Source organism: Gymnogyps californianus, chromosome 2 (assembly GCF_018139145.2).
Source record: "Gymnogyps californianus isolate 813 chromosome 2, ASM1813914v2, whole genome shotgun sequence".
Classification (NCBI taxonomy): domain Eukaryota; kingdom Metazoa; phylum Chordata; class Aves; order Accipitriformes; family Cathartidae; genus Gymnogyps; species Gymnogyps californianus.
Genome location: NC_059472.1, coordinates 128704997 through 128732651, shown reverse-complemented (window position 1 = coordinate 128732651; position 27655 = coordinate 128704997). Strand labels below are relative to the sequence as shown.

The 27655-nt window shown below is 43.4% G+C and overlaps 1 protein-coding gene across 3 annotated transcripts in view; it reads left to right on the top strand.

The window, feature by feature from the left end:
* Positions 1–3477: 3477 nt before the first annotated feature.
* Positions 3478–27655, top strand: part of GALNT15 (polypeptide N-acetylgalactosaminyltransferase 15) — a 31008-nt gene continuing 6830 nt past the window's right edge. For 2 of the 3 annotated variants that reach the window (XM_050891914.1, XM_050891916.1), the window contains exons 1-6: positions 3478–4469; positions 10094–10260; positions 10971–11175; positions 19577–19744; positions 23921–24038; positions 24822–25016. In XM_050891914.1, the coding sequence (XP_050747871.1) occupies positions 3925–4469; positions 10094–10260; positions 10971–11175; positions 19577–19744; positions 23921–24038; positions 24822–25016 (1398 nt within the window). In that variant the 5' untranslated portion in view covers positions 3478–3924. The remainder of the gene's footprint in view (positions 4470–10093; positions 10261–10970; positions 11176–19576; positions 19745–23920; positions 24039–24821; positions 25017–27655) is intronic. The other variant, XM_050891915.1, reaches the window with a different exon arrangement.

The window sequence follows — 27655 nt, the reverse complement described above, 5'->3', positions numbered from 1 at the left end:
GTAACAACCTGTCCACACGCTCTTTCTTCCATCCAGCCTTGGTTTTGTTCTTGCTTTGTTATTTTCCTGGCAGTTAAATACGGGCTCTGCACATTGAAAGTATGTGTTGTTTCTTCATGTACGGATAACATAACATGTCACATAATATTTAACAAGTATGTGATGGGGAATGTTTTGGACAAAAATGCAAGCCAAAATGAGGTGGGGAGGAAAGGGTAAGTACAAACAGCTACACCACAGTGACTGAAAGGTTTATTACTCTGGATAAGGCAACTATGTTTCTTAATACTTTTCAAATGAATAATAAGACCTACATTTGATTTCATGTTCTAGCTCTTCGCAATTAGTGAGCAAAATTTGCAACAGTGAAGGATGGTGAATATTTTCTTCCTCATCAATCAGAGGCATGAGCAAGCATTAAAGAATGGAGTAGTCAATATGGCTTCACTTTCTATTTACTGAAGGTAGGTATACCTTCCACAACTGGGTCTGCCTGAGCAGGACTGGTAGGAGCCTAAGTCTTTAAGCACTTGCGTGGGTTCACCAGCAGGAAAGACAACACAATATTGGCACTGGTCAGTACTGGCACCGGAGGTTGGCCCTTTCTGGAGCAATTGCACAGCCTGTAACATGTTTCTCTCCCACTGACCGAGGAGCTCTAGGGTCTGCTGTAGAACAGCAGTCCGAGGACAACAATACCTTTTGTGGGCAGCCTCTTTTGTGGGCTACCTGCATGAAGCAGCACTTAAGAGACTGGAAGTGGAGAAGAAGGCAGTGGCTCTAGGCCTGAGGGTAGAGCTTGGGACATGCAGTGCTCCTTCCTCTTCCACCAAAGGATTCACAGGAAAGTGTCCTGGGATGCCTGGGGAGAGGGACTCCCGCACAGCTAGGCAGAAGGAGCAACCCATTCTGTGTCCCAGTGAAGGGCCTACTTTGTAGCATGCTTTTTAGTAACCACAGGCAGAAAGAAAATACCATGGTTGTGGTCGTCTTGACTTCCAGGTAGGGAGGTGATAAGAAAGTGATGCTGTTCTTCAAGTGCATTTTGGAAACAAGACATGTCCTCTCAGACACTGAAGGGCTCATCCATTGGAAAGAAAACCTCTCTTTTGTACGCTGGCGGTAAAAAACCACGGTGCTTTCCTGGCTCATTTTTAAGAGACGAGGTTGGAAAACAGACTGGTTGATGGGAGGTGGTTCAGGAGAGCACACTGTGCACAACTGGGGATGGCTGTGAGAGTTTCAACAGAGGTGTCCACGCTGGACAGGGAATAGAGGCCGCTGGAAGTGTGCCACCCAGTGTTCTATACTTGCACATTTAATTGACTAGACTGACCTCCAAACATCTTCTGTAATTGTTCGTTTCTTCTTTGTTAAAATGGTCAGGATATATTCAAAGGCCAGATTCCATATGCATATGTTTCAGTGATAATGTTACCTATCAGCTCTGTCCCCAAAGTAGCAAAGATTGCTGTAAATTTGTTAATTGGATCTCTTTTCATCTGTAGCTGAAACATAGCTGCACGAGAGACCCAGGTGGATTTGCTCAGCAACACAGAACATACCAGGACAGAATTTATACAGCAGTTATCACTGTAGGCTAAAATTATCATGATCAGAGTTGTTACAGCATCATGTTATAATATTTTAGCCAGGGCAAAAATATTAATTAAATAAAATTAAAATACTTGGGTAGATCAGAAAAGTAAAAAAAGAAAAAAGCCAGTAATGCTTTCTCCCGTTTATTCCACACACTCTTAAGTTTCTCCTTTCTTTTATTTTCTTTTCTTCCATATGCCTGATAATGGGACTCTGTGGAACTGAACCTTCTGCAAGTCGCTGGTGCCAGCTTTTTGTAGAGTGCCTCGGACAGGTCTCTTCATTTCCATTTCATTTTGTCTTTCTGTGGCTGACACATATTGTTATTTAAATGAATGCTTTTGAACTCACATTTTTTAAATGCAAATGTGTGCTGCTTCCCCATTGAATTGAAAACATCAACACTTCTTTTTCCCTATGAACAGCAGGATAAAGAGTAATATTCTCAGGGCTGAAGGTGGGTTGGGATGTTACTTCTCTGTGAATTTAAGCTAAAAAAGGGAGACACACACAATGGTGAAGTATCAGATATGATATGATTAAAGCAGTATTATATGTTTTAAAGAACAGCTGAGGTAGGGAAGGTGCCAAGACACAGCAGACTGGTCACGCTACCTCAAGGCATTCTGTATAAGACGGTTAGGGGAAACACACAGAAGTGAGAGACATCACATGCCTCCAGCAATTTTAAGGTGCTCTATCCCATCCTTCCTTTTGAAGGCCATGACTCATTTTAGTTTGAAAGTAGGTGTCCTCTCATTTTTAATTTTTTGGAAGCTGTTTACCAGGAACCATAGGCTGAACTTACAGAACATCTTACAGGGAAGTAACGGGGAAGAAGGAAAAAAAGAACAAATCCTTGGTTCCCTTTAGAGTATGCTGCATTCATGTCTTCAGGCTTTTCTTTCACCTGTAATGTCTAGAAACGTACTTTTTAACAAAAGGTGAACATGGAAGTTCTCCAGTAATCACATGCCTCCTGGAGCTGGAGCTTTCTGCTCATCAAATATTACAAGATATGTAAAAAACCACATCCCATGCCCCCAGCATCAAAAGGGTTGGTAACACTTGAGCTACATCCATACCTGATCTCTGCCAGACCAAGACGCGTGTGACGCTGAAGCATGTGGACAGTCTCACCCCTTTTCCCATTGGACAAGCATCCATCTCGCAGCAAAAAATGCCACAGTCCGTGCCCACTAGCACCCGTGCCAGCGATATTAGCAAACAGACCTCAGAGACTGAGCTCCCCTTTTAATCACAGAAGTCGTCGTTGTTCCAGCCCAGGCTTTCTATATGTTATTCCTGGACTAATGAAAACTTGAAGTGCTGCTTGCCCTGCAATACCAAATTTATGGATGAGGAGACAACTTCAGTCTGCCAGGTGATAATTTGGCATCCTTATGTCAGTGTTAAAATCCCTACAGCTGTAAATATTTATTGAATATAAAATATACTCATATACTCCAGCTAGCACATTACCATATGAATAAATCTAACCTTAAATAAATCACGTGCACTCCGTCTTTTATTCAGTTTATAAAATTCTTCCTGCTTGCTCTGAGCATTCTTAGTTTAATAGAGCTATTCAGAAGTAGAGCGATTCGTGGTGTGCCTTGATTTCTTTTCTAATACAATGTTTTGCTTCTTATATTTCACCTCTTACAGCTGTTGCAAAGTTTTGATTTGATAGGACAAGAACAGTGAGGGCATTAGGACCAAGAGAAAGACGCACACATTGCTCTGTATTATGTCTGGCAAAGTGCTTCCTGACTGAGTGCCGTAGTTATGTGTGAAACAAAGTCAGGGACCGACTAGTTCTCATCTGTTGATCACAGTTAACTTGAAGCCTCTGAACGGGGGAGAGCTGTCAGATCTGCTTTCAGAGATAAGGCATTTCAATTCAGGCAGCAACTGGAAACTTTGAAGAAGCAGGACCTACGCTGGAAGGAAACTATAAGAAACGGAATTTCTTTTTACTTAGAATTTAAAGAGGAAAAAATAAAAACTTTAGTTACTTTTTTCATCAGCTAAACATGCGCTTTCCTAACTAAGCTGGGACTCTGTATAATAAAGGATCTACTTTATCTCACTGGATCCATGCTATGTTTTGCTACAGTAAGTGCAATGTTAATAGGAATGTTATATTTTGTCTGTAAATAGAGAGGAAAGCATGAAACGGCATCAGTGAAATGTGAGGGGAGCAAAAAAATCCTCTTGGCAGATAGTGAAAGCCAGGGCTTTGCTGCAACCCGAGGACTGGAGTCTGAGAAAGATCCAAGTGATATTTAACATGACCATCTGTATCGTTTTGTCACCAACAGCATGTTCTTGAGGAAGAAGTGCAGATATGGATCATGTAAGCTGCAGTTTCTCTTGTTGTTGCTGATGTTGGGCTTTTTGCTACTGATGGTTACAACGCTGAATCCACCACCCAGCAACCAGAGCAAGGAAGGGACTTTCCAGCCTGTGGAGTTCAACCCCCGGGAAGGGTATCAGATGGACTTTGCGGAGACCCAAGAGATGCTGGAGACCCAGGAGGAGAGCCAGCAGTATTACCCTTTGGATGGGCTATCACCTTTCATCTCCCTGCGGGAGGATGAGTTGATCGTGGCCGTTGTGTCGCCCACCGGCAAAAGGAACCACAGCAAGGCCAGGAAGGGCTACCGTGTGGTGAAGCAGCAGAGCAGGCGGCCGGAGGGGAAGGCAGAGGGGGACCCGGAGTCCCAGCTCCTGTCCCTTCCTCTGCAGGCTGGGGAAGGGGCTGCTGCGGGGGAGCGGCCGCTCGGCCTGGAAACCCACGGCTTTAACGAAGCGCTCAGTGAGCGGATCTCTCTGCGCAGGGAGCTGCCTGAGGTACGACACCTGTTGTAAGTAAACCAGCCTATTTAATTTCTGGGAGAAAACTCGTCTCTTTCCCCGTCGCCGTCCCCCCGCGAACCTCTCCTCCTCTAACCCCTGCGTCTTTCCTATCAAACTCTCCCCTCCGGTTCGAGATAACGTTTTTCCCCGCGCTGTGCGAGGAACACATCCCCGTTCCTCAGAGCCAGGTATGCTCCCAGCCTCCCTCCGCCGGCCCCGCAGCCGCCGGGAGCCCGAGCCGCCCCAGCCGGGTCCCACAGGCACCCCGCGGCTGCCCAGCCGCGGCCGCCCGCGCCCTGGGCCACAGCCCCCCCCGCACCCCGAGACCGCGGCAGGTGCTGCCGGGGCCCGCAGAGCCTGCACGAAACACCGGCCGTCTTTCAAGCCCTCAGGAGCCGACCGGCGGCAAAAGCGGAGGGGGCGGGGAGGCAGCTACGGCTTCCTGGGGGCGCCGGGTCAGAAAGGGGAGGACGAACGAGCGCACCGCGACCCAGCTGGCGGCTGATGTATGCTGTTATCCGCGCCTCCCGCACCCCCTCCCCGCGTCCCCCGCCTCCCGCACCCCCTCCCCGCGTCCCCCCGCCCGCCTCCCCGCGGCGACAGGGCGGCCGTGGCCCGGCCCGGCCCGGCCCGTCACCACGGCAACGCGGCGCCCTGCGGGCGGGAGGGGGGGCGGGCGGCAGCGCCCCCTGCCGGCGGCCGCGGGCGGGGCGCCCTCCGCCGCAGCAGGTGCCGGGCGGCGGCAAGGGAGTGCTCGGTGTGCCCCGGCCCCCGCGGTTCTCCTCCCCCCTGTCTGTCTGTCTGCTGGGGCTGGGAAGGGAATCCGCACGGCGAACGGCTCCACGCTCCGCGCTGGGTGCCGAGGGCGTGCGGGGTTGCGGAGCGGGAAAGGCGGCTGCTCCGCTCGGCCAGGCCCCGGCCCCAGCCCGCCCGCCGGGTGCGCCTGGCCCGGGCCCGCTCTGCGGCGAGGGGACGAGCAGCTGCGTGAGGAGAGGTCGGGGCGGAGGGGAGTGAGCCGCCGCCCCTCCGCTTCCCGCCGCTACGACTCGCTCTAAGGCCCCAGCGATCTCCTCATGGTGGGCCTCTGCCAGGGCTATGAGGTCGCTGGGCTTACGGGGTGATAAAGGAGTCAGGAGCTGGGGCTTTCAACTTTTTTAGTGTAGCAAGTGACCCGACAAACATTGAAAGGAAACTCCTGGGAGGAAGGAAGGCAGAGATCGGTGTGTCTAACCAGATCTGTCAACACCACCGTAGCTAGCGGCAGCCAGGCTGGAAGGCCACATCGGACCAGTGTTGCGTTTGAAGCCCCACGTGTTGCATTTGAAGCCTGGAGACTTGAGAGCCAGTGACTCCAACAGCCCCGGAGGGGCAGTTCATCACACTTCTTAAAAAGGGGCTGAGGTGTATCTACACTGTCCTGCCCAGGGGAGAGGGAAAGGGATCTAGGTGGGTATCTTTTTTTCTTGCCTCCTGTAGCAAAAGCTATTGTAGCTTTCCCTCAGGACACAGTGGAAAGATGCGCCAGAAAACAGTTTAAGTAAGACACAGAATATATATAATATTTTTTCTAGTGATCATTTTCACATGTTTAAAGACAGCTAGTAGCTCTAATTTAAGGGGACAATCTTAAGGAAAGAGAAATGAAACTGTGTTTTCTACACTTGCTGACTAGGTTCAGTGTTAAGTTGGGTAATTCCATTGAATAATGAAATGCTGGTATTATTTAAGTTATTTTTCACCATGCTTCACTGGCAACTCTTTGAACTATGTAATGTTCAAAGGAGGAATGATGACTCTGGTTTACTGCCTGTGATGTGAGCCAAAAAACAGTTTTATTTTGGCAGCTGAAGGACCATCCAACAAGAGACAGGTTTAGTTAATACTAATCTCGGTAAGATTTAAGCCATGGTCTCGGAGCTCTTGGATGGATTTTCCTGTCTGACTAGTTACAACCTAAAGAGCTATCAACACCACAGCTTATAGAGCCCAGATTGAAACCACAGATCTGAACATTTGAGGCTTCGCAGTTGTTCAGATCTAAATCCAGATCATGAACCTGCAGCAGAGGTCTACTTCTAAGACAGTCCTGTCCTTCATGGCACAACACACAAACCACAATGATATTTTTTAGGTGTAATTTACTCTGGGGGCCTAGTTCACAACTATGTCAGTCCAGTTTTATAGCAGTGTAAAATGAAAGCGAACCAGTAATGAATCAGATTGTCTATTACTCTATTCTGTTTGAATCATGTTGTTCCTAGTAATGTCTCTTATTATTTAGTTAGAGAGATCCCAACCAGTTAGAGGCATTTCAGTGAGTTAGCTCCATGGACTCAGTCTGTCTCATTTCACTTTAAATTAGATGGCAAATTCTTCACACCAGAAGCTACGCCTACTAATTGTGAAGCACTGTGTAAAATAAGGCTGGCCAAACTTCACACTTGCACATTTCATGTTTACTCTTAAACTAGAGTGTAAAATGTAAGGTAAATGCTATAAGATATACTTAGCTGCTGTTCCTTAGAAAATCACATTAAGAGGTCTGTTGTGCTTTGCGTTGGAACAATGGGCAGCATAACTACAGTTTCTTCTTACGTGAAGGGCACAGAGCTCTGCTGGAAATAAACCGGAGCCTGCGGGCTGTGCTGTGCCTTGACAGCCCAGGATCCAACTTCCTCACCTGGAAAGTGATACTTAAATCTCTCTCACCCAACCCCAGCTTCTAACATAACCCACATCTCTTTGCATGCCTTCCCAGGTGAATGTTTTATGCTACTTTTCAGAAAGCAGATGCATAAAACGGTCTCTTCCAGCACTCCTACTGATCCCACAGTAGAACACACCTCGACAGATGAATCAGGTACCTTGTTTTGCCCCATTGACTTCGAGTACCTGTTTTGACACAGCCAGGGTTTCTGGGTGAAAAAGCCTAATAACTTGTCCAGTTGTACTAAAAAGTTGTTCTTCCGCATCGAGGCTCATCCTCTGAGGTACCTTCATCCCTCAGAGTGCTTTTTGCTGCTATTGGTTGGTCCAGCTGCCGTTGACACCCTCCTGGGACAGTGGACCCGAATCAAGCCTGCCATTGTGACTTATATGATGGAGGTTCTGCCCGGAAAAAGATCTGTTTTCCTCTCTTGGGCTTGAGTGTCAAATGTATCCAGGCAAACAGAAACTCACAATGTTTCTAAAAAGGTTTTAAGTTTCATTAGAAAAGTACAGCTTCCACTTGAGCGCTGTTGGGAGCTGAATCTCAACGAGACATTTTCCTGAAGGCGAATGGGAGTCCCTGTTGGCAGTGCCTTTGCCGTGTCAGAAGTGCTCTCCTGTTCATTGCTGCATGTGACAATTCCTTATTTTTCACAAATCAGATTAAATCACTGTGTCTCATATCAGTCACAGCCCTGACTTTTTGAAATGCCAGTTTATGATGGACAGTGTATGAAACTGCTCCAAATTACAGGGAAGGTATTTCTGTATACCAGTGCCCTTTTGCATTTTTCTGAAGATTAGATATCTATATAGTAAGTCTTCGCCAATCTCCATGGCAACTAAACACTCGCCACCTAGGTTATGTATTCAAGTATAGTTATTTTCAATTCTTTTCCAATTAAAATTCCACAACAGCCTTATTTTCTTGCTATAACTTGCACAGTACTAGCAACAAGGCATTGTAGCATTATGGTGCAAAATGTAGGTGCTTATAGCTGTACTGAATGTTCCTGGTTGGAAGCTACCTGGTAGTAAAAGGACTGCATCAGATCTTCGCTTTTCTTAATTACCTCTAGATTCTTCTGCCTGAAAATACAAACACTGCCAAGTCGTGAGAGGATCCTTTTCTTCATCCTGCTGAAAATGTAAACGATTATCCCATATAAAATTGTGAAATAACAGTATTGTTGATTACAGAAAATTAGTAAACCAAGGACAATATAGATTCATTACAATGTAAACGTAATCAAGAAAATTTGCCTCTCTATACAAAAATATATTAATGTGAAATATTATAAACTATAATAAATTATTATAATTGTGCTCATTTTAAATTTATATTACCAGAAGTGCATCTATAGTATTCATTTATTTGTATTTGTTATTAAATCATTCAGACTATGGATTCTCTTAAATGATAAACAGTTTTGTGTCTGGGTAGTGTGTAGCATCATAGGGCCTCAGTCCATGAATAGAAGCACTAAGTAAAATGGTAATAAACATAGCAATATTTAAATGATATCCCTTACATGAGCTTCTGCTGAGTAGCTAATTTTTTAACGACCACTGTAAAATCTGTGTGATGATTTGCTTGGCAATACAAAAATGCTGAAATAACAATGGGCCACATTCAGCCAATTCTGTAATTCCTTGAAGAAGTGCTTGCTACTAGAGATTAAATGAGTTAGGAAACTGAATGACTGCTACTCAGGAAATGAAAAGATTTTAAAATGTGTTTTCTAATGTAAGCAAAGCAGAGATAGAGGCACAGTCTTTGCATCTCTATGACGGGCATTTGAAGGCCTTTTCTGGAAAATGTGCATCCTCATGCCGGTATAGTGTCCCCGTGTCTCTGAACCAAGACTGGTACATCAGAAAACACTTTTTGTTGTGAATGCGATTTATAGATCCTTTACTTGCATTTATGAAAGAGGCATTGTTTGACAAGGGTTTATAGTTTTCATGTACAGTTTCTGTGAGGATGAATAGGAAGTGTTTTTCATTCTTAACTGCTTGAGTTGTCAAAGCAACATCTAATTCACAGTAATTTTCACGGAAGTTGTTTCAATGTCATGGGTGAAATCTTGGCCCCATGGAGAACTGAGGAGCCGTGGGCCCCAGCTGGCACTCTGGAGCATCTCTAGGAATGCCATACAGTGACCCATGCAGCCAGGTGTCTTGCAGTAGATTGTGTCAGTACCTGGAGTTGTAAAGTAAGTAGCAGAAAATGGCATAGAGAGAATCTACCTAGCTGGGAGCCTCATTCATCAGTGATTCGTTTGCAGTGGAAAAAGCAACCTGTACAAACTTTATAGGGAAAATACATTTACTTTCTTAAATGTATCTATATTTGTTTTCATTGCCCATGTAAGGATCCATTTCTTTCCTGTACAGGACTGAGATGTTGGCTTCATTCACTAGGATCCTGGTCAGGCAGTCCACAGGTATACTGATCTGTTGTGCAGATGAGTTATTTTACTTGTTAGTCTTAAAGGTACTGCATTTCAGTTTGCTTTTTTCTCTGTTACTTGACAAAATGTGGAAATTGGTGGAGGCTGACTGACCTGCTTTATCCCACTCTCTGCTTTGTCTAATTGTCTTTTCAGTTTTTCTTTGCCTTCTGGACCATTTCTGTTTGAGCTCTGTGTTTTGAAGTAGCCGGAGCAGAAAAAGGTATCCCAGAACACAGCAAAACTTTCCTCTTTTTGTGTTTTAGTTTTTATAGTGTCCTTTCTGTATTTTCACTTTGTGTTCCAGTCTTGGACACCTTAATACTTCCTTTTCTTCATTAGAAGTGAGCTGAGATCTTAAACTGCTTTCCATCCCTGAAGGTTAAGGTGTATTTTACAACTTTGCTCTGAGAAAAAAGTAGGCACTTGTACCAGTGTTTCCAGTGTCTCCTTCCTTTGATCCCATGCAGATGCCTACAGCAAGAATATGACTCCAGTCTGCCTACTGCTAGTGTCATCATCTGTTTCCATGATGAAGCCTGGTCTACTCTGCTGAGAACTGTGCACAGCATTATGGACACAGCCCCAAAGGCCTCCCTCAAGGATATCATCCTAGTCGACGATCTCAGCCAGCAAGGTAGCCCCCATTTCTCTGTATGTGAGCTCTTTTTTCCAAAGCTTCAGGGAAGAAACTGCCCTCCTCCAAGAAGTGCGTGAGGAGAGTAGAAGGCAAAGAGGACCCTCAGGAAGAGAGCTAAGCAGAGCCCTGAGCTGGCTGCCAGGTTTCACTCTTCCATCCCTAGAATTCAGCTTAGCCTTTCAATTTTGAAATATGTTTCTTTTTTCCCCATCATTTCCAATCACTCTGAACTTTCTTACTTTAAAATAAGTTCACAGCATGCAAATCTTAGCCTTCCCACTGGACCAGATCTGCTGTAATAATTTCCAGACTTGGACTTCGGTTGAAGTGTAGAGTGGAAAACTCCACATCGCTAAAGTAATCCAAAGTGCTTGGGAAAGCCAAACACCTGTAGTATCTCACTCTGATCTGCGCCTTTTATGAGATGATGAGAGCATCCACCTTTTGCTGAAAACAGGAGAGGAGGCTATTAAGTTTCCCACAGGAATAGCTTCACACCTAGTGAATCTCAGTTTCCATTAGTCTCTGCTTCTCTCTGACATTATGCTGCTGTGGGAATATTGGGAACATGGCCTACTTGGCCATGTAAAACAAATGCCCCCAAAACATTTTACCAGCAAGAAGTAGCATCTCCGACTACCTGTTGCTTTTCTATAATAGCTTGAATCAAAGCTAACACATTTCAGTGACCGTTCTGTTTCTGACAGGGCCTCTGAAGTCAGCTCTGAGTGAATACATCTCTAAGTTGGACGGTGTGAAACTTATCCGGAGCAACAAGAGGCTTGGAGTTATCCGAGGTCGGATGCTAGGAGCTGCACGGGCAACTGGGGACGTGCTTGTCTTCATGGATTCACACTGTGAATGTCAGAAGGGCTGGCTGGAACCCCTCCTAGCCAGGCTGTCCACCAACCGGTAAATATCCCCGTGACCTCTGAGCTCTCTGCCTATGCTAATTTCTGGTGAAAGATACGTACTTGGAAAGATTTGGGTATTTTTTTTATCCTCTCTTGGTTACCTTCTTCCTTCTGGTCACATTGCTTTTATTTTCTACCTTATCACCACATGCATCACTCTGATATGTGGGAAGCAGGATAGGTCACACAGCTGATAACCCTCACTTCACACCTAGTATCACTGAACTGTCAGAGTTTGTATCCAGTTAGAGCTATAAGAAGGCTTCCTGGTGGTCTGAATTAAAAAGGTTGCAGTCTCAAGCTGTTTGCAAATTGGCAAACATCCACCAGAGAAACTACTGCAAGACTCCATCATTTTTACTTTGTAGCTGTCTCGGTGATGAAGCCAAGGATAAAATGCTCTGTCCTCCTGAGCCAGTTTGGCTACATACCAATGTCACCTGTGCTGTCTCTGTTCCACGGAAAAAATAGACTTTCTGGGCAGCCTAGACAGTTCTAGCTAATCACAGATACTTTCACTGACAGCAAACTGACAGAGGAAGATACAGATTCATGTTTAGGTTGGTGCTCGAGCCTGCTCTCTAAGGTACAGCTGAGCTCATCTGTGCAGTCCCCAAGTCCTTCAAAGAGATTAAATCACTGCAAATGTTTCAAGAATTACATGGCAGTAAATCCTTTATTAAAGGGACTTTTCTGAAAGAAAAATTTGTACATTAACTTGTCTATCATTACCCATAGGCCACTTGGGAAAAAATTAGTAATTGCTAGAGGGGGTACAAGAAAAAAAAATCTTTAAAACTCTTACCAGACCGTTAAATAGTCATACTAAAGACCTTCAAAGGCTGTTCCCAGACACTGGAACAAGCTGCTTTTATGGCTGATTATGTTTCCTTATAGGAGAATTAATGTGAGTTTTTAGAAATGATTACATCATTCTGATGAAAACATTAAGAATACTGAAAGCAAGAGTAATGCTGCCATAGGATGTCAGGAATATTATTTTCTAAAAGGCCCTTCTTGGAAAAGCAGATTATTTTTTGCCTGCTGACTTATTAGATGGTTTATTATGAATATACTTCTTGATTCTTCTGCCTTGAGCTATAGTCTGTTGTTGATGTTCATGCAAAACTCCTATCTGTATCAGCTGGCCAGTACTTATTCAAGGCTGTATTGCTGAAATGAAGAGTTACAAAAAGTCTCAGAGGAGAGCTATAGTGAAGGGAGAATTACAATGGCAAGAGAGAAGTTAGGACCCCACCACAAGTGTAGTGATTCACTGTCAAAAATTATCCCTGCTGAGGGAATGCAAAGCCACCAAGCCTACTATCGCTCTGAAATTTCTGTAGCACTGTCACTAGGGAGTGAGAAAGGGATTCTCTTCCTCTATAGGGCCCATATGCTCATTCATTGCTCCAGGAGGGCAGAATTTAACACTGAGTTAGCTAATGGCTAATTGGATTAATGGAGCAAAGGTGGAAGAGCGTTTGGATAATAGTATGGGCTAAGCTATCCCTTTCTGTATGCTGTACCACTCACTGTGTCTGACCCTAGAAGCTTTGTCACTGCTAGCGTGGAGAACCTGTGCCATTCTCCAGTGCACAGGGAAGACATGCTCTAAGGCATCTGGCAATCACTTTCCCTCACTGTCCCTCTTTCCCCAGCTGAAGAATGGTGATAATAACACTGACCTGATAAGGAAGTTAATTCATGATATTTCCTAAATTGCTTGTAATGCTTGCATGGAGATCACTATGGAAATGTAAAGCATTAGCATAGTCAACTTGGCTTCATTTAGCAGTTGAGGAGCTGTTAAATTGAATCATGTGCACTCCCTGAGACTACCCAAATGAGGAAAGTACAGTGAAGGAAAGCTTACAGTGACTGGTGAAATATCCATCTTTCCTCTCCTTAATGTACCAATCAAGCTGCAACTCATGCACTTTTGCTGGAGAGAGAGGATGGGAAAACAATCAGCTAGAGTGAGTGAGTGAGTTGTTTGCTGGCCAGGAAAAATGCAGCCTTTCCAAAGCTCAAACCTTTGCAGGAGCTTAGCAGAGCTGGAGGGAGATTTTAACTTTGAAAATTGTGATTAAGCCTAATTTTCTAGACTCCTGATCAGATCTACCACTACTATTGTGACCTGTCTTAGAGCGATGCCGAGAGATCCTTGCCCAAACTGAGACCTCACTGTGAGTTGAACATACTCACTAAAAGGGAGATACCCCCAGTTCTTAGTAGCCTGTGGTAATGACAGTCAGGACAAACATGAGAAAAATTATCCCAATTTTACAGGTATGGAAATATTTGACAGATATTTGACTTGCTCTGGGTGATGACATTTCATCTCCCTACGTGATAGTTTTATTCACTAACCCAATCAAAATTATTTTCCCAAAAAGTATTAAGTCTTTCTAAAATCATTACACATGCATTTATGGGCACCTTGATTGGGACTAGTTCTGTGAACCATACGTAACAAATTGGCTGGGAACCTGTGCATCAGCTTAGTATATCGCCTAGAGAATGGTTCAGTGGTTTATAAAGCATCTCTTGACATTTTGATTATTCAAGGATGAATACCATAGGCACCTGGACAACATTAGAAAACTAGATGAGATGCCCCACAGATCATTTCATTTGACAACTGTTTGTGTTCCAGGATAATTCCGGGTGAGTAGCATGGTGCATAGTAATGCCGCTGTGCAATTATTACAGTCGTCTTTTGAGGGGTTTGCCTTTTCCAGGAGATTGCAGGACACAGCTGCTATTTTGTATTCGGTCCAAAGGCAGTGAAAGGCAGAGGGGGCATATAATGAACTGTGCCATGAAGCCTTGAAAAGGTTGTTCCTTTAACCTAAAAACAGTGACCATCATGCTGAAGAGGGATGGTTTTTAAAAAAAAGATCCAAAGCGTGGTTCCTGAGAATACTGCATGAAAGCAAAATGAGTCTTGATTATATCCTTGACAAGGAATTCCACCTCTAAAAAAGGCATGGGCGCCATAGCTGTGGCAGAGGGGTAGCTTGCCCTTAGGACCTTTCCGCTGCTCCTCGTTGCAAGGGCTGTTTCCCTCTGTGCTGCTGCACTGCCTATACCACAGCTCAAATATTACATTAGGAAACAGAAGCCTGTGATATTATTAAAAGAAGCCTATCTAGTTTCTAAAATTCAAAGTGCCTCTACTTAGCACTGTGATTCTAGGTCACTAATCTTTAATGAAAATGCTGTTAAACAGAATAAGAAATGAACATAGCAGTGGAAAGGTATCTCATCGGCTGTTTGCTCCCATTCAGGAGTGAATGGGAGCTTCTGCTTGTGGATACAGGAATAGAAACAGAGTTCTGCTGTCCAGAAAATTTCTGTGTGGTTCTACTCTACCATAGTAATACACTAGAGAGAAGGGAAATATTTTGCACTAAAGTTGAACAGCTCCTTCATCTCTTTTCATCTGATTCTCCACTTCTCAGTGGCCCGTACCCCAGCTTTTCGAGCTACCAAGTACATATGCCATCTGTTTTCTACCTTCTCACAGGCTCAGGGAAGCATGATGTTTCCATCCAGGGCCCACACAACCCCAGCATCTGAGCATGCATTTCCGTGCTACTCTCCTTGTTTTGAAAACCTTCCATATACTTCACATATAACATCCTGCTTCCTGGGACTTCTCTTTTTGCCTGATCCTTTTATATCCTCCATTTGTCAATAACACTCATTTCAAATTCAGTAAATTAATGTTCTGCATTTACATGGTATGTTATGTGAAGGTATGCTACCTCTTTACAATCTTTCACAGTTGATCAGGATCAGTAGGTGACCTATTTTAAAGAAGTTGAGGTAAAGAAACTGAAGACGAGAATCTAAAGCCAAAAGCAAATATTACTGCCAAAAGTAGGAGCAATGAGGATTTAGGCACAATTGATGGCACGGTGCCCTGACTGTCCAGTGTAAAAAGGTATTGGTCGCTCCTACAGATTTTGGTACCCCACATACAAATTTGAACATTTTAACAAAAAAGACACGTTCAAAAGATATATTTTTTTAAATAAAGCATTCCTTAGCACTCTGCCTAGCAGAGATTTGAAGTATGTGTTTAGTGCATAGCATATGAGTAGTCCATCAATTCAAGGAGTCTGTTCACGTGCCCTAAATTAGTCTAGAGTTGGTCTGTAAGGCAGTATTTAAGTAATCCTTTATACCATAGCTTTACCGTTCCTGATGACTGCATTTTATCTTTTTATTAACCCCATCTAATTTCAAATGTTTTGCATTACTATTTCCCTGAAGACTTCAGCCAGCCAGCAAGGTGCTTTCAGTGAAAATGCAGCGTGCTGTGGAACCAGCTTGGGTTCTCAGTTACGTACTGAAGTTTTGACTATGTGCAGAGCCAGAGAACTTGGACTGCCTGGATTTCCTATCTATCTCATTTTTGCAGGGAATGATCCACTCTGAAACTGGTTGAGGAAAATACATCATTTTCATGTTTGTTTTTTTTTTGTTCCTCCTTATTTAAAGAGGGATTTAAACAGATTAAAATCTGTTCCCTTCCCAGGAAAAGAAAGTATAAATCAATAAAAAGCACTTTCAAAAAACAGTGTATCTAAAGCTTCAAAACAGATGTGTTAATTAAATCTTCCTTTCCTCATGTTACTTATTCTAAAAATAGAAAAGAACATAATGTCCACGGTGACTGTAAAGGGTCATGGGAAGACATTTCATTTGCAATTGTATTTGGTTGAGAAATCCCAAACCAGGAAATTATTCTTGTTTGGGTTGCTCTTTTTCATGGAATTGTGACCTTTTGTAGTTCATGTGTGTTCCAAGCATTTGAAATATTCACAAATTAGTCAAACGGTTCAAAGCCTTGCTGCTAGTTGTATTTGAATTTCCTGTTTTTTCCTTTCCTTGGATTCCACAGGGTAAAATTAGCAGTAGTTTGCCAGTGTGTGTTTCATTTCAAAGTGCCGAGAAGCTGCTGACTGTCTGCCAGTTACCCAGTTAAAAACAAAAAGAATAGCTAAGAACATCTTCCAACTTTCAGTTACCTTCTGCTGTAAATTTGCATTTAGAACCACACAAACATCAAACCATCACTGAATATGCAGAAAACAGATCTTTTATAAAAAAAGCATTAATACCAAAAGATAGGTAAAACACTGCTTGATGAAGATTAAAATTGGGCATTGACCAGTTTTCACACAAGATAAAGTTACTGGATTCCTCTATTTCAGATCAGAAAGACACTCCCAATATTTAAAGTTTTAAGAAGGTGTGTTTCTATTGGTTTCAGCAGAGCTACACCAGTTTATACTAGGTGAAGATCTAGCATTACACTTACAAACATACTCTTGAAAACTGTTAATCTTGGCATTCTGAAAGAGCTACTAGAGTAATAGCTCTAAAACACAGTTATCAGTTTGTACTGTATGATTTTGTGGGAAAGGAGATGAGATTTTATTTTGTTCTGGTTTATTGTTGAATTTAGCCAGGGTAGAACGTGACCTATCCAGTGAGTTATTTTCAGCTGTCTTAAACACTGTAACTTTCCATGTCATAATTTGCAGATAGTTTGGATAATTGCTTGGTCTCCAAACCATCAGAATCCGTTACATCACTGCAGGTATTTTTCTTGAACGACATTGAAGAATCAATGCCCAATAACAAGCAAAGCAAAAGCATGAATTAAAAATAAAGGATTATTTCGACAAGAACTACTACTGTGGTGCTTACTCTTATGAGCAATTGCACTGATGCTAGAAGCATCATGGGAGTTTGGAGTTTTATAGTGGCAACAAGTTTAAGGTCGATCAAAAAAGAAGGACAGGTTTTAAATGGCTGAAATGATATGAAAATGTAGGATAGTCTGAAATGTCTGGATCATCTGATCCAGAATATATGTGATCCAGAATATATCTGAGCATAACCGAGTATTCGCATTGTCTCTGTCTGAACTATCTTGGATATGCACGTGTGGTCTAGTCTTCATGGTCAAGGTTTTTTGAATGGTTTAGTCTACATTGCCTCCTCTGGCTTCCAGTCAAATACACCCTCCTGATATTTCCCTCTTGACTCTGAAATTGTAAAATAAACTACTCTGGGGTCATTAGTTCCTCTGTCCTGTCTGGATGAGAATGAATAAACAAGTAGCAGTAGATAGCATGCATTTCAGCAAGTAGCAACAAACTGAGGTGGGAGGTATACAACTCCGACTACACTCCTAACCAGACAGTTGTCAGAGATAGCCGTACACTGGAGAATGCAGCAGGCTGTAGAAATTACAATTACAGTGACTTTTCATTTTTTTGAAGTTTAGTCATACAAAATCCATTTAACTTGTTAGATGGATTTTTCTCAGCATATCAAAGAAAAAACACCTGCTTGTGTGAGTCCATCAGGACACTACCTTTTAGTAACTTCTAGAAGCAGTTAGTTTCCTTTTCATGCTGTTAGTGAGTAAAGGTTAAATACAGCTTTCAGTAGAAAGGCTCCTGCTGGCTTGAGTTTGAGGTGGTTGTTCCTGTCCTGGATACAAAACTATATCACAGGGGTATCACCAAGAGAATCAGGGGAGGATATCAGCTTTACTATTTTTAGTATCATTTCTGTCCATTTCTTCTTGAGTCCTGCGGGAGAATGACAGCAAATCACTGCCTTAATGTATATGCCTACAAATGTTGCAGGTGACCATAAAATTTTTCTCATCTATTTATAAACCCAATGCTTGTTTCTAGGAGTGCCTATTATTACATATTACAAAGGCTGGTTTTACACCTGAATGGAGAAATATAATCACTTCTGTATTTTAAATCTTTCTGCCTTTAGCTCATCATAGGACAGTCTGCTATTATTAGGAAACAAAGGAATAACACAGTCATTTTAACACTATCCTCTGCATAGTTCATCTTCATACAATTCACTGATGATCAGTACTCTCTGTTTCTCCATGGGCTTCTAAAATTCTCTACAGGAAATGGCAACTGTGATAAAACAAAATTTGGAGTTTCCCCCCACTTGGATACTGAAAAAACATTACTCTAGTGATTGTAAAGGCAGAGAAGATATGTCAAGATTACATTAACATCGCCCAGAGATACCATCTTCCTCAGCTGGTTCTGGTCTCTGCCATGGAAAAGTACAAAGGGCTCACTGCGTTGGAGACTTCTGAGATGACCTTTCTTCATTGGCAGTATTATGTTTTAAGCCTATTTCTCTCAAGAGTGATCTGTGACCAAGATATAAATGTTTAAAAGAGGAGATAAAACCTTCTACTTTTTGCCCCCAAATTGACCACTTCATTTCTCTCTCTCAGTTTTAACAGGAAGTTATTTTCTAGGGAAAGAGCTACTCCAGAATAATTTCCTATATGGATACTCTTACTCTAGAACAAGAGTAATTTTTTCCAGTGTACTTTAATCCCTAGTGAATATTACTAATTTTTCTCCAGAGGACCTTCTGTCTATAGGCAAGCTCTTACACTGAGACCAGAGGCTATCCTTTTTGCATAACAGAGAAGAAATGGATAATGTTGTTCTTCAACACTTTTTTTCCTGCAGTCCCTAATACCATTGCATTTATACTCCGAAAATTTCCAAATGTGATACATCATTGACCTGGAAACAAGGAACGCTGATGGCTCTTCCGAACTGCCGGTTAATTCCAAGATGATGTACAAGCACACTGTGAAATACCATGACATGTTTGCCATGGGGAAATGTCTAATACCTCTTCTCAGAATAATCCAAATTTAACTGAAGTTAGAAATGAATTGGAGGATTGCTGCTTACAGTGCAATGGCTCTGTTCTGGCTCTTAAAAGTAGATTCCACACTGTGACAGTGCATTTGCAAGAGCATTTTAAGCTTGTGATAAAATACAAACAGAAACTGTTTTAAGAACTCAGTGATAAATGTTTTTGCAAAACAACCAGCAGAACAAAATAAGGATAAGTGCAGTCTTCATTGAACTGAAGTGACAAACTCATGAAGTGTGTGGAACATCTACAGGAAAATCAAAGGATGGTGAAGCGTGTGAGGCCAAAATAACCTTTTGCTATAAACGTTACATTCATACAGAGCCTATAACATCAGAGGCTGGGGCCTCTGTGTGAAATAGCTTTATAAGAATTCTGACGGTTAACTCGTAGCAAAATCTTGAATAGCTTTAAATGGCAATGCAAGGTACAGGTTATCAATAAATTATTGATCTTTAGATTCCTCACTGCAGGCTCAGGATTCCCATGCACTGAGCACCTGAGCTTCTATCAGCAGGGAAAATAAAGGCACTCAATATCCAGAGGCGTGCTTGTGCTTGACAGTGTCAAAAACGATAACCACTGTTTACTACCAGAGTAGTGAACTTAATTTGTGCTTTGGCTTTGAAAATAAATGATATTGTCTTTTTCAGAAACAGCGTCGTCTCCCCTGTCATAGATGTCATAGACTGGAAGACTTTTCAATACTATCACTCTGTGGGCCTGCATCGAGGTGTTTTTGATTGGAAACTAGATTTTCATTGGGAACCTGTGCCAGAGCGTGAAGAGAAGGCACAACAGTCTCCCATCAGCCCTATCAGGTAACAGTCCATCAGCCAATATGGCTCCACTCAGCTCAGCAGCGAAACAGTACAATTTGGGTCATCTTCCATCTAACAGAAGAGAGCCGTGGTTATTTGCATATGCTCAGTTAATGTTTTTTGAAGGGATAGGTTTTTGGCTTACACTGAGTTTGTCTGGCCTTCAGTAATCATTCTAACTAGGTTGCAGTCATACTTTCAACATGAGAAATATTTTCCACACATTGAGACAACTAGTATGCAACCTGACCAGACAAGGTGTGGAGTTTTGTAGGGAAAGCAAAAAATGGATCATGCAGAGTTAAAAGAGATGTCTTAATCATTATCTGTTTGTCTGTTGGTTTGGGTGTACATGTGTCATGGTTTAACCCCAGCCGGCAACTAAGCACCACACAGCCGCTCGCTTACTCCCCACCCCAGTGGGATGGGGGAGAGAATCAAAAGGGTAATAGTGAGAAAACTCATGGGTTGAGATAAAGACAGTTTAATAGGCAAAGTGAAAGCTGTGTGTGCAAACAAAGCAATACAAGGAGTTCATTCACTACTTCCCATCCGCAGGCAGGTGTTCAGCCATCCCCAGGAAAACAGGGCTCCATCGCGTGTAATGGTTACTTGGGAAGACAAACACCGTAACTCCGAACGTCCCCCCCTTCCTCCTTCTTCCCCCAGCTTTATATGCTGAGCATGATGTCATACGGTATGGAATATCCCTTTGGTCAGTTGTGGTCAGCTGTCCCAGCTGTGTCCCCTCCAATTTGTTGTGCACCCCCAGCCTACTCACTGGTGGGGTGGGGTGAGAAGCAGAAAAGGCCTTGACTCTGTGCAAGCACTGCTCAGCAGTAACTAAAACATCCCTGTATTATCAACACTGTTTCCATCACAAATCCAGATCGTAGCCCCATACTAGCTACTATGAAGAAAATTAACTCTATCCCAGCCACAACCAGTACATTCTCCACCCCCTATTACATACCATTTACGTCATGCTCGGGTCTCACACTATCCAGTATATCCTCATTAACCACCACCACCACCCTTCCCATCACTTGATATAATGCACAGATATCATTCCCTTAGTCTATGGACCACCTCTGTGAAATGTCTGTAAAATGTCCATAAATGTCCACAAAATGTCCACTGAGTTCATTTAGTCCATGACTTTGGGCTCCATCCGTTATGGTGGCCACTCAGGACAGGAGAGGTGGTGTGTTGCATGGAGTTACTGGGCACTAAAGCCAGCTCAGGTTGGGTCACTGCTGCACTTGCACTGGTTCTTGTAAAGCTTGTCCTTCATTGGTTCAGGTGGTTCCTGCTATAGTAATTCCTATAACATGCAACTCAAATCATGGGTTGCAACAATTTAAAGGTATTTCCATTACAGTCTCCACCCCTGGTCCCTTTGGACCAGATCATCAGGTTTAACATTGCAATGAACTCTTCCCCTTGCTCCTAGCCTGGCTAGCAACAAGGGGTTTCTGCTATAGTAATTCCCATAACATGAAACTCAAATCCCAGGTTACAACAATTTAAAGATATTTCTATTACAATCTCCCCCCCTGGTCCCTTGGACCAGACCATTGGGTTTAACATTGCAATGAACTCCTCCCCTTGCCCCTGCTCTGGCTTGGACTTATCCAAAATCTGCAGTCCCTTAGGGGAGTACCTGCTCCAAGTGGAGCCTTATCTATGAGTCACAGTCTCTTCAGGGGTATACCTGCTGTGGCATAGACTTATCCACAGCCACAGTTGCTTTGAGGTGCACCTGTTCCAGCGTGGCCTTCTCCATGGGCCACGATGCCTTCAGAGATATACCTGCTCCAGCGTGGCCTTACCCACAGCCACAGTCCCTTCAGAAGTAAACCTGTTCCAACATGGCCTTACCCATGGCTGCAGTCCCTCCAGGGGTGTACCTGCTCTGTCGTGGACTTATCCATGGCCACATGCTTTGAGGTGCTCCAGCATGACCTCCTGCACAGCCACTGATGTTTCAAGGTGTACCTGCTGCAGCACGGACTTATTCACAGCCGCAGAAGCTTTGAGGTGTACCTTCTCCAGTGTGGACTTATCCTTGGCCCACAATCCCTTCAGAGGTATACGTGCTGCGGCACAGACATAACCACAGCCACAGATGCTTCGAGATGTACCTGCTCTGGTGTGGACTTATTCACGGCCACAGATGCTTTGGGTGTCCTGCTCCTACGTGGACTCATCCACAGGTCCTTCAACTCGACTTCACACTGGAGTTCCAGCCTGTCCAGTACAGCAGCACAGAAACAGCAGTGATGTCCTGGCCATCTGCCAGCCCAGGCCCATCACCGTGAATGTTATCAAAATGTTCCCAGGCACAGCAGAGTAAGACAATAAGCAGTACAGCAAGCAGCAAAAGCAAAAAGCAGCCACTAATGAGCACTAGACTAATATACAGTAAGGCAAGCAAGCCCCATGGCAAGCACAGGAGCCTGCCAATTAATAGCTAAACAGCAATAACAGCTATAAATTCGATCTAGCACATTCCAATCAAACCTGTCGTTATCTTGAACCCTTCAAGTCCCACGTTGGGTGCCAAAAAGGACTGTCGTGGTTTAACCCCAGCCCCATACTAGCTACTATGAAGAAAATTAACTCTATCCCAATGTTTGAAGGTCCCACCACCCATCGCTCTCGAGATAGTCTTTAACAATCCATTGTATCACTCGATTTTCCCGGAGGCCGGTGCATGATAGGGGATGTGATATACCTGCTCAATGCTGTGCTCTTTGGCCCAGGTGTCTATGTGATTTTTTCAGAAATGAGTCCCATTGTCTGACTCAATTCTTTCTGGGGTGCCATGTCGCCATAAGACTTGCTTTTCAAGGCCCAGGATAGTGTTCCGGTTCGTGGCATGGGGCACGGGATATGTTTCCAGCCATCCGGTGGTTGCTTCCACCATTGTAAGCACATGGCACTTGCCTTCGCAGGTTTGTGGGAGTGTGATATAGTCAATCTGCCAGGCCTCCCCATATTTATATTTCAGCCATCATCCTCCATACCACAGAGGCTTTACCCACTTGGGTTGCTTGATTGCAAGCACATGTTTCACATTCATGGATAACCTGTGCGATAGTGTCCATGGTCAAGTCCACCCCTCGATCACGAGCCCATCTATGTGTTGCACCTCTTCCCTGATGGCCTGAGGTATCATGGGCCCACTGAGCCATAAATAATTCACCCTTATGTTGCCAATCCAGATCTACCTGAGCCACTTCAATCTTAGGAGCCCTGTCTCCCTGTTGGTTGTTTAGATGTTCTTCAGTGGTCCAGCTCTCAGGTACATGACCATCTACATGACGTACTTTCACAACCAGGTTCTCTAGCCGGGCAGCAATATCTTGCCACAATGTGGCAGCCCAGATGGGTTTACCTCTGCGTTGCCAGTTACTCTGCTTCCATTGCTGCAACCACCCCCAGAGAGCATTTGCCACCACGATGACTCAGTATAGAGATAAAGTATTGGCCATTTTTCTCGTTCAGCAATGTCTAAAACCAGCTGAATGGCTTTCACCTCTGCAAACTGACTTGATTCACCTTCTCCTTCAGCAGTTTCGATGGGAGGGGTGGATTGCTGCTAGGGCATCAGTCAGTGGGTGGTGAGCAATTGCATTGTATGTCACCGTTTTTTTTTCCTTGGGTTTTATTTCTTTCTTTTTTCCCGCCCTTTTTTTGTTATATTCCTTTTCTTTACAATTATTATTATTATTGTATTTTTTATTATTATTGTGAGTATTGTATTTTATTTTACTTCAGTTATTAAACTGTTCTTATCTCAAGCCATGAGTTTTAACTATTTTTTTTCGATTCTCCTCCCCATCCCACTGGGACGGGGGAGAAGTGAGCAAGCAGCTGCGTGGTGCTTAGTTGCTGGCTAGGGTTAAACCACGACAACATGTATGTAACATTTCCCACTGTTCTGAGCTTTATTTAATAATTCACCTCTTGGCTCCCTTCCCCAAGCAAATCCTAGAATTCAGTTTCAGTTGTTCTTTCTTTTGGTTAGATAATCAATTCATTCAAGCTTATATGGAGTAGTATTCAATCATTTCGCAATACTATCTCTATGGAAGTGGCAGGATTTTCATCCTTCACATAATTCCCTACCCAAAACTGAAGGTGTTCACTTCCAAACTGTTTTCTACACAGGAGTCCTGTGGTAGCTGGTGCAGTGGTGGCCATGGATCGACATTACTTCCAAAACACTGGAGCTTATGATTCTGACATGACCATATGGGGAGCAGAAAATCTGGAGCTATCTATAAGGGTAAGAACCTTAATTAAAACATTAAGCTCTGGTAACTATTAGGCTTTTAAGGAACCTGAATGAAAAGGCAAGAAGCAATTTATAAAAGCAGTTAAGTGCAGAATATCTTGGGGTATGGAGAATATCACTTTCCTCGCAGAAATCTATCCCCGTACTCCATGATCTGTCAGGACTATACAAGAACATGCAGCTGCTGTGAGTTAGGAGCATTATGTCAGGAGAAGGAAGTTTCACTGGCTATCACTATCTGCCTGAGGACAGAGTCACTGGTTTTGGCACCTTCTGAAAGCTGCCTCTTCTTTTTGCCATGTAACATGCACCAAAGGGAGAGTAGCTTTATTTCTTTGCCAACCTGTAGTTTTAATACCAAATTGTTTATATTAAATTGTTTGCATTGATTTTTGCTGAATACAAAGAGTAACTGATATTAAAAAGCAATGAAAATTGCAGACACAAAGGGTATAAAGTCTTTAATGTCCCAGACAAAAGAAGGTGTGCCCCCAGGCTTCTTCACTACGCTGTACTGTTTGTGCACAGAAAAACATACAAGCATATAGCCATACTGGCTCAAATCAAAGGTCTGTCTTGCCCAGTGTCTTCTCTCTGTCTCTGTATCTGTGGGGAACAGTGTATGAAAAAGCACATAATAATGCTCCTGCTGTTTCCAGCAACATGCAGATTAGGATTTACTGAGGCGGAGTCTATAGTAAAGGAGCTTCTCCTTTTCAGATAAAGGTAATCTAAATAAAGTAATCTCTTTTTGTGCCTTCACCTGTGTTTCAGACCTGGCTCTGTGGTGGCTCTGTAGAAATTATTCCATGCTCCCGAGTTGGGCATGTCTATCGAAATCACTTTCCCCGTGCTTTCTCCTATGAAGAGGCCATTGTGAGGAACAAAATCCGACTAGCAGAGACCTGGCTGGGCTCTTTTAAAGAGAACTTCTACAAGCACGACACAGTGGCTTTCTTAATCAGCAAGGTAAAGACATCTGTAGTGGTTTGTTTCTGAGGAAGGAGTGTGCATTGAGGTAGGTGAAGGGGGTGGAATAGGGGTAGAGGTGTCTGTGTGCACTCAAACATTCAATGTGCATAGTACTGGGGATAGTCTTTTTATGAAACCACCCAGTGGAAGAGCTGTCAGATCAGGAAGGAAAGAGAGAAACTTGCGCCTAGGAGTTGTTTGCTGAAGTTATCAAATCTCTTAGAGTATGACTCCTTCTCCAAATGACTCCTTCTTCAGCTTGCCCAACAAGCTGTGATTTATTTTTCCACCGATAGTACATGGAGGATTGCAGTGCATCTGAGGTGGAAGCTGGTAGCACTGCGTGCTCAAAGGGCCCTCCTAGAGGATTCATTCTTCGTTACTGAAGGTCTTCCTCATGTGATTCATGAGGATATTCAGTAATATTCACGGGCATGTGGCAAACTCTGGTGTCTCTTCTACTGGAAGGGAACATATCTGAGTGGTGACAAAAAAGGTGATTTTTTTGCTGAACTGACAGACATCCAGAAGCAACTGTCTGTAACTGAGAAAGTCAGGTCTCAACATCGCCACTATTTACAAGTTACTTTTTCATTAGAAGCATTGCATAGACAGCAGTCCGACATCCAGGGATTTGGATTCCCACTAGCCTGTACGCTAAGACAGGCTTGCAGCCAGGTGTGAGGTGTAGCCCTAGCATGCAGCCACACTTGAACTGTCTGCATGCTACACACCATCCAACGACTACAGAACAGCCACACTTGTTTTTAAGCCACTGTATAATCCATTGCAGATCAGGGTCGGTCAAGGGACTGTGTATCCCATGTATTACAAACCAGTGGATGTTTGTTTATTGGGTGTCATACAGCTGTGGTTAATGTTGTTAATGTTAAGTTGTTAATAATGTTAAGTTGTTAATGTTGCTGCAGTTCTCAGGAATTCTCTGGCTCCAGTACCTTTCCTTGTAATGATATCCTCTCCTACAAGGCAGTGGACAAACTTGTGAGCAGTTTTGAATGAAAACATGCCATTCATCTTCTCGTTCATTTAACAATGCCGTGCTTTTAAGGAGAAAAAGATTCGCTGAAAACAGTTAGGCAGAGCATGGGTAGGTGCTGTGCAAAGTTTCCTGTTCAGTTTTGCTCCTGCATTTCAGTCCTGCATGCCTCAGTCACTGCAGTGCTGGCCATCGTCTAAGAAAGCCAGATCCAGCACGAGCTGCATTGTAGTGGGGAAAGGAAAAGGGCTGTGCGTCAGCATGGCTTCTCTCCTGTCACCTAGCCTGACCTCCTTACACTCCACCAGTGGATCTGCCTCTCCAGTCAGCCTGCTATGCTAATCCTAGAGTCTGTGGCTATCACGTTCCTTTTTTTATTCTATTTTCACTTTTTAAAAAAGCTTCTCCCTCCTTGTCTGTGTTGTCGGTTTGAACTCCACTGGCCAGAAGTTCATCAATTGACTCACAAGGGTTACAACCATGTAATTGCAAGGAGGATGCTAGGCCAAGTCTTTTAAGATGGGCTGTTAGGTCTTTAAATCATTTAATAATTTCCTGAAGGCCTTTCTTGTCAACTCAGAAGCAATTTTCTGTACTAAAAACTACAGCCAGCAATGATAGTTTACTAGCTCTAAGCACCATGACCTTTTGCCTGAGAGTTTCTTCTAGCCAGAATACTTTTAGTACTCCTAAGCATGATGCTCCTTCAAATGATCAATTTTACGATCCCTGTGCTCAGCATACCATAACATAAAAGGCCCTTTTCTCTGTTCCTTTCTTTCACAGCCAATATTTTCAGTGTGTGTCAGTGCAGCGGGATGTAATTCAAAAGACGCAAGCAGGCAGCGACATTACTGCCGCTCAGCTGCAGACGGGCCCTGCGGGGATTTATCGCGCTGAGAGGGTGAGCGGAGCCACCTGTTGGCCACCACAAAAATCTCCGTGAGCCTCGGCCGCCGGCATTGCCCGCTGCAGAAAATAACTCGTCACCCCCCTTTAGGTTGCTTTATGAGTCTTCCCGTTTTAGGGTCTGAATCGCATCCTGGCCAGGATGCCAGCGGTGTGAGCGCTAATGCAGATGGATAAGGCTCTTCCCAGCTCTCTACTGTTTCAGCCACCGTCTCTTTTTCTCCTTTTCTTGTGTGGTTTGTTTATTTAATTTACAAGCACAGTTTCCCTTCAGATTGGTTTACAGGGATAACAACTTTCTTTACATTATTTACACCATTTATTTGGCATCAAATGCAGACTGTAACTAGTATGACAAAATGAGATTTACTGCCATCGCCTTCTTCAGCCAAAGCAGAGTCTCATGAGAAACATTTCTTTTTAGGGGAAGCATTTTACCTCTCTGTTTCACTTTTCCAAGACAACCTCTTGGGGACAGGTTTGTGTGGTGCTGAATTGCTGAACTTTGTTGTTATGCTTATTGAATCTAAGACTGATACTAAACTATGAGGTTCTCTTTAACATATTGCAACTGTTGAGCTTTGCCTGTGCAGCTTACAGGGGCTGGCAAACAGTGCCACATGGCATGATTAATCCCTGCCTTTAGAAACTGATATTTCTCTCTTGATCTCCAAGGCCCTTCATTTGTCAGTGTTTTCCAGGCATGTCACAAAATCCTTTTTTTTCTTAC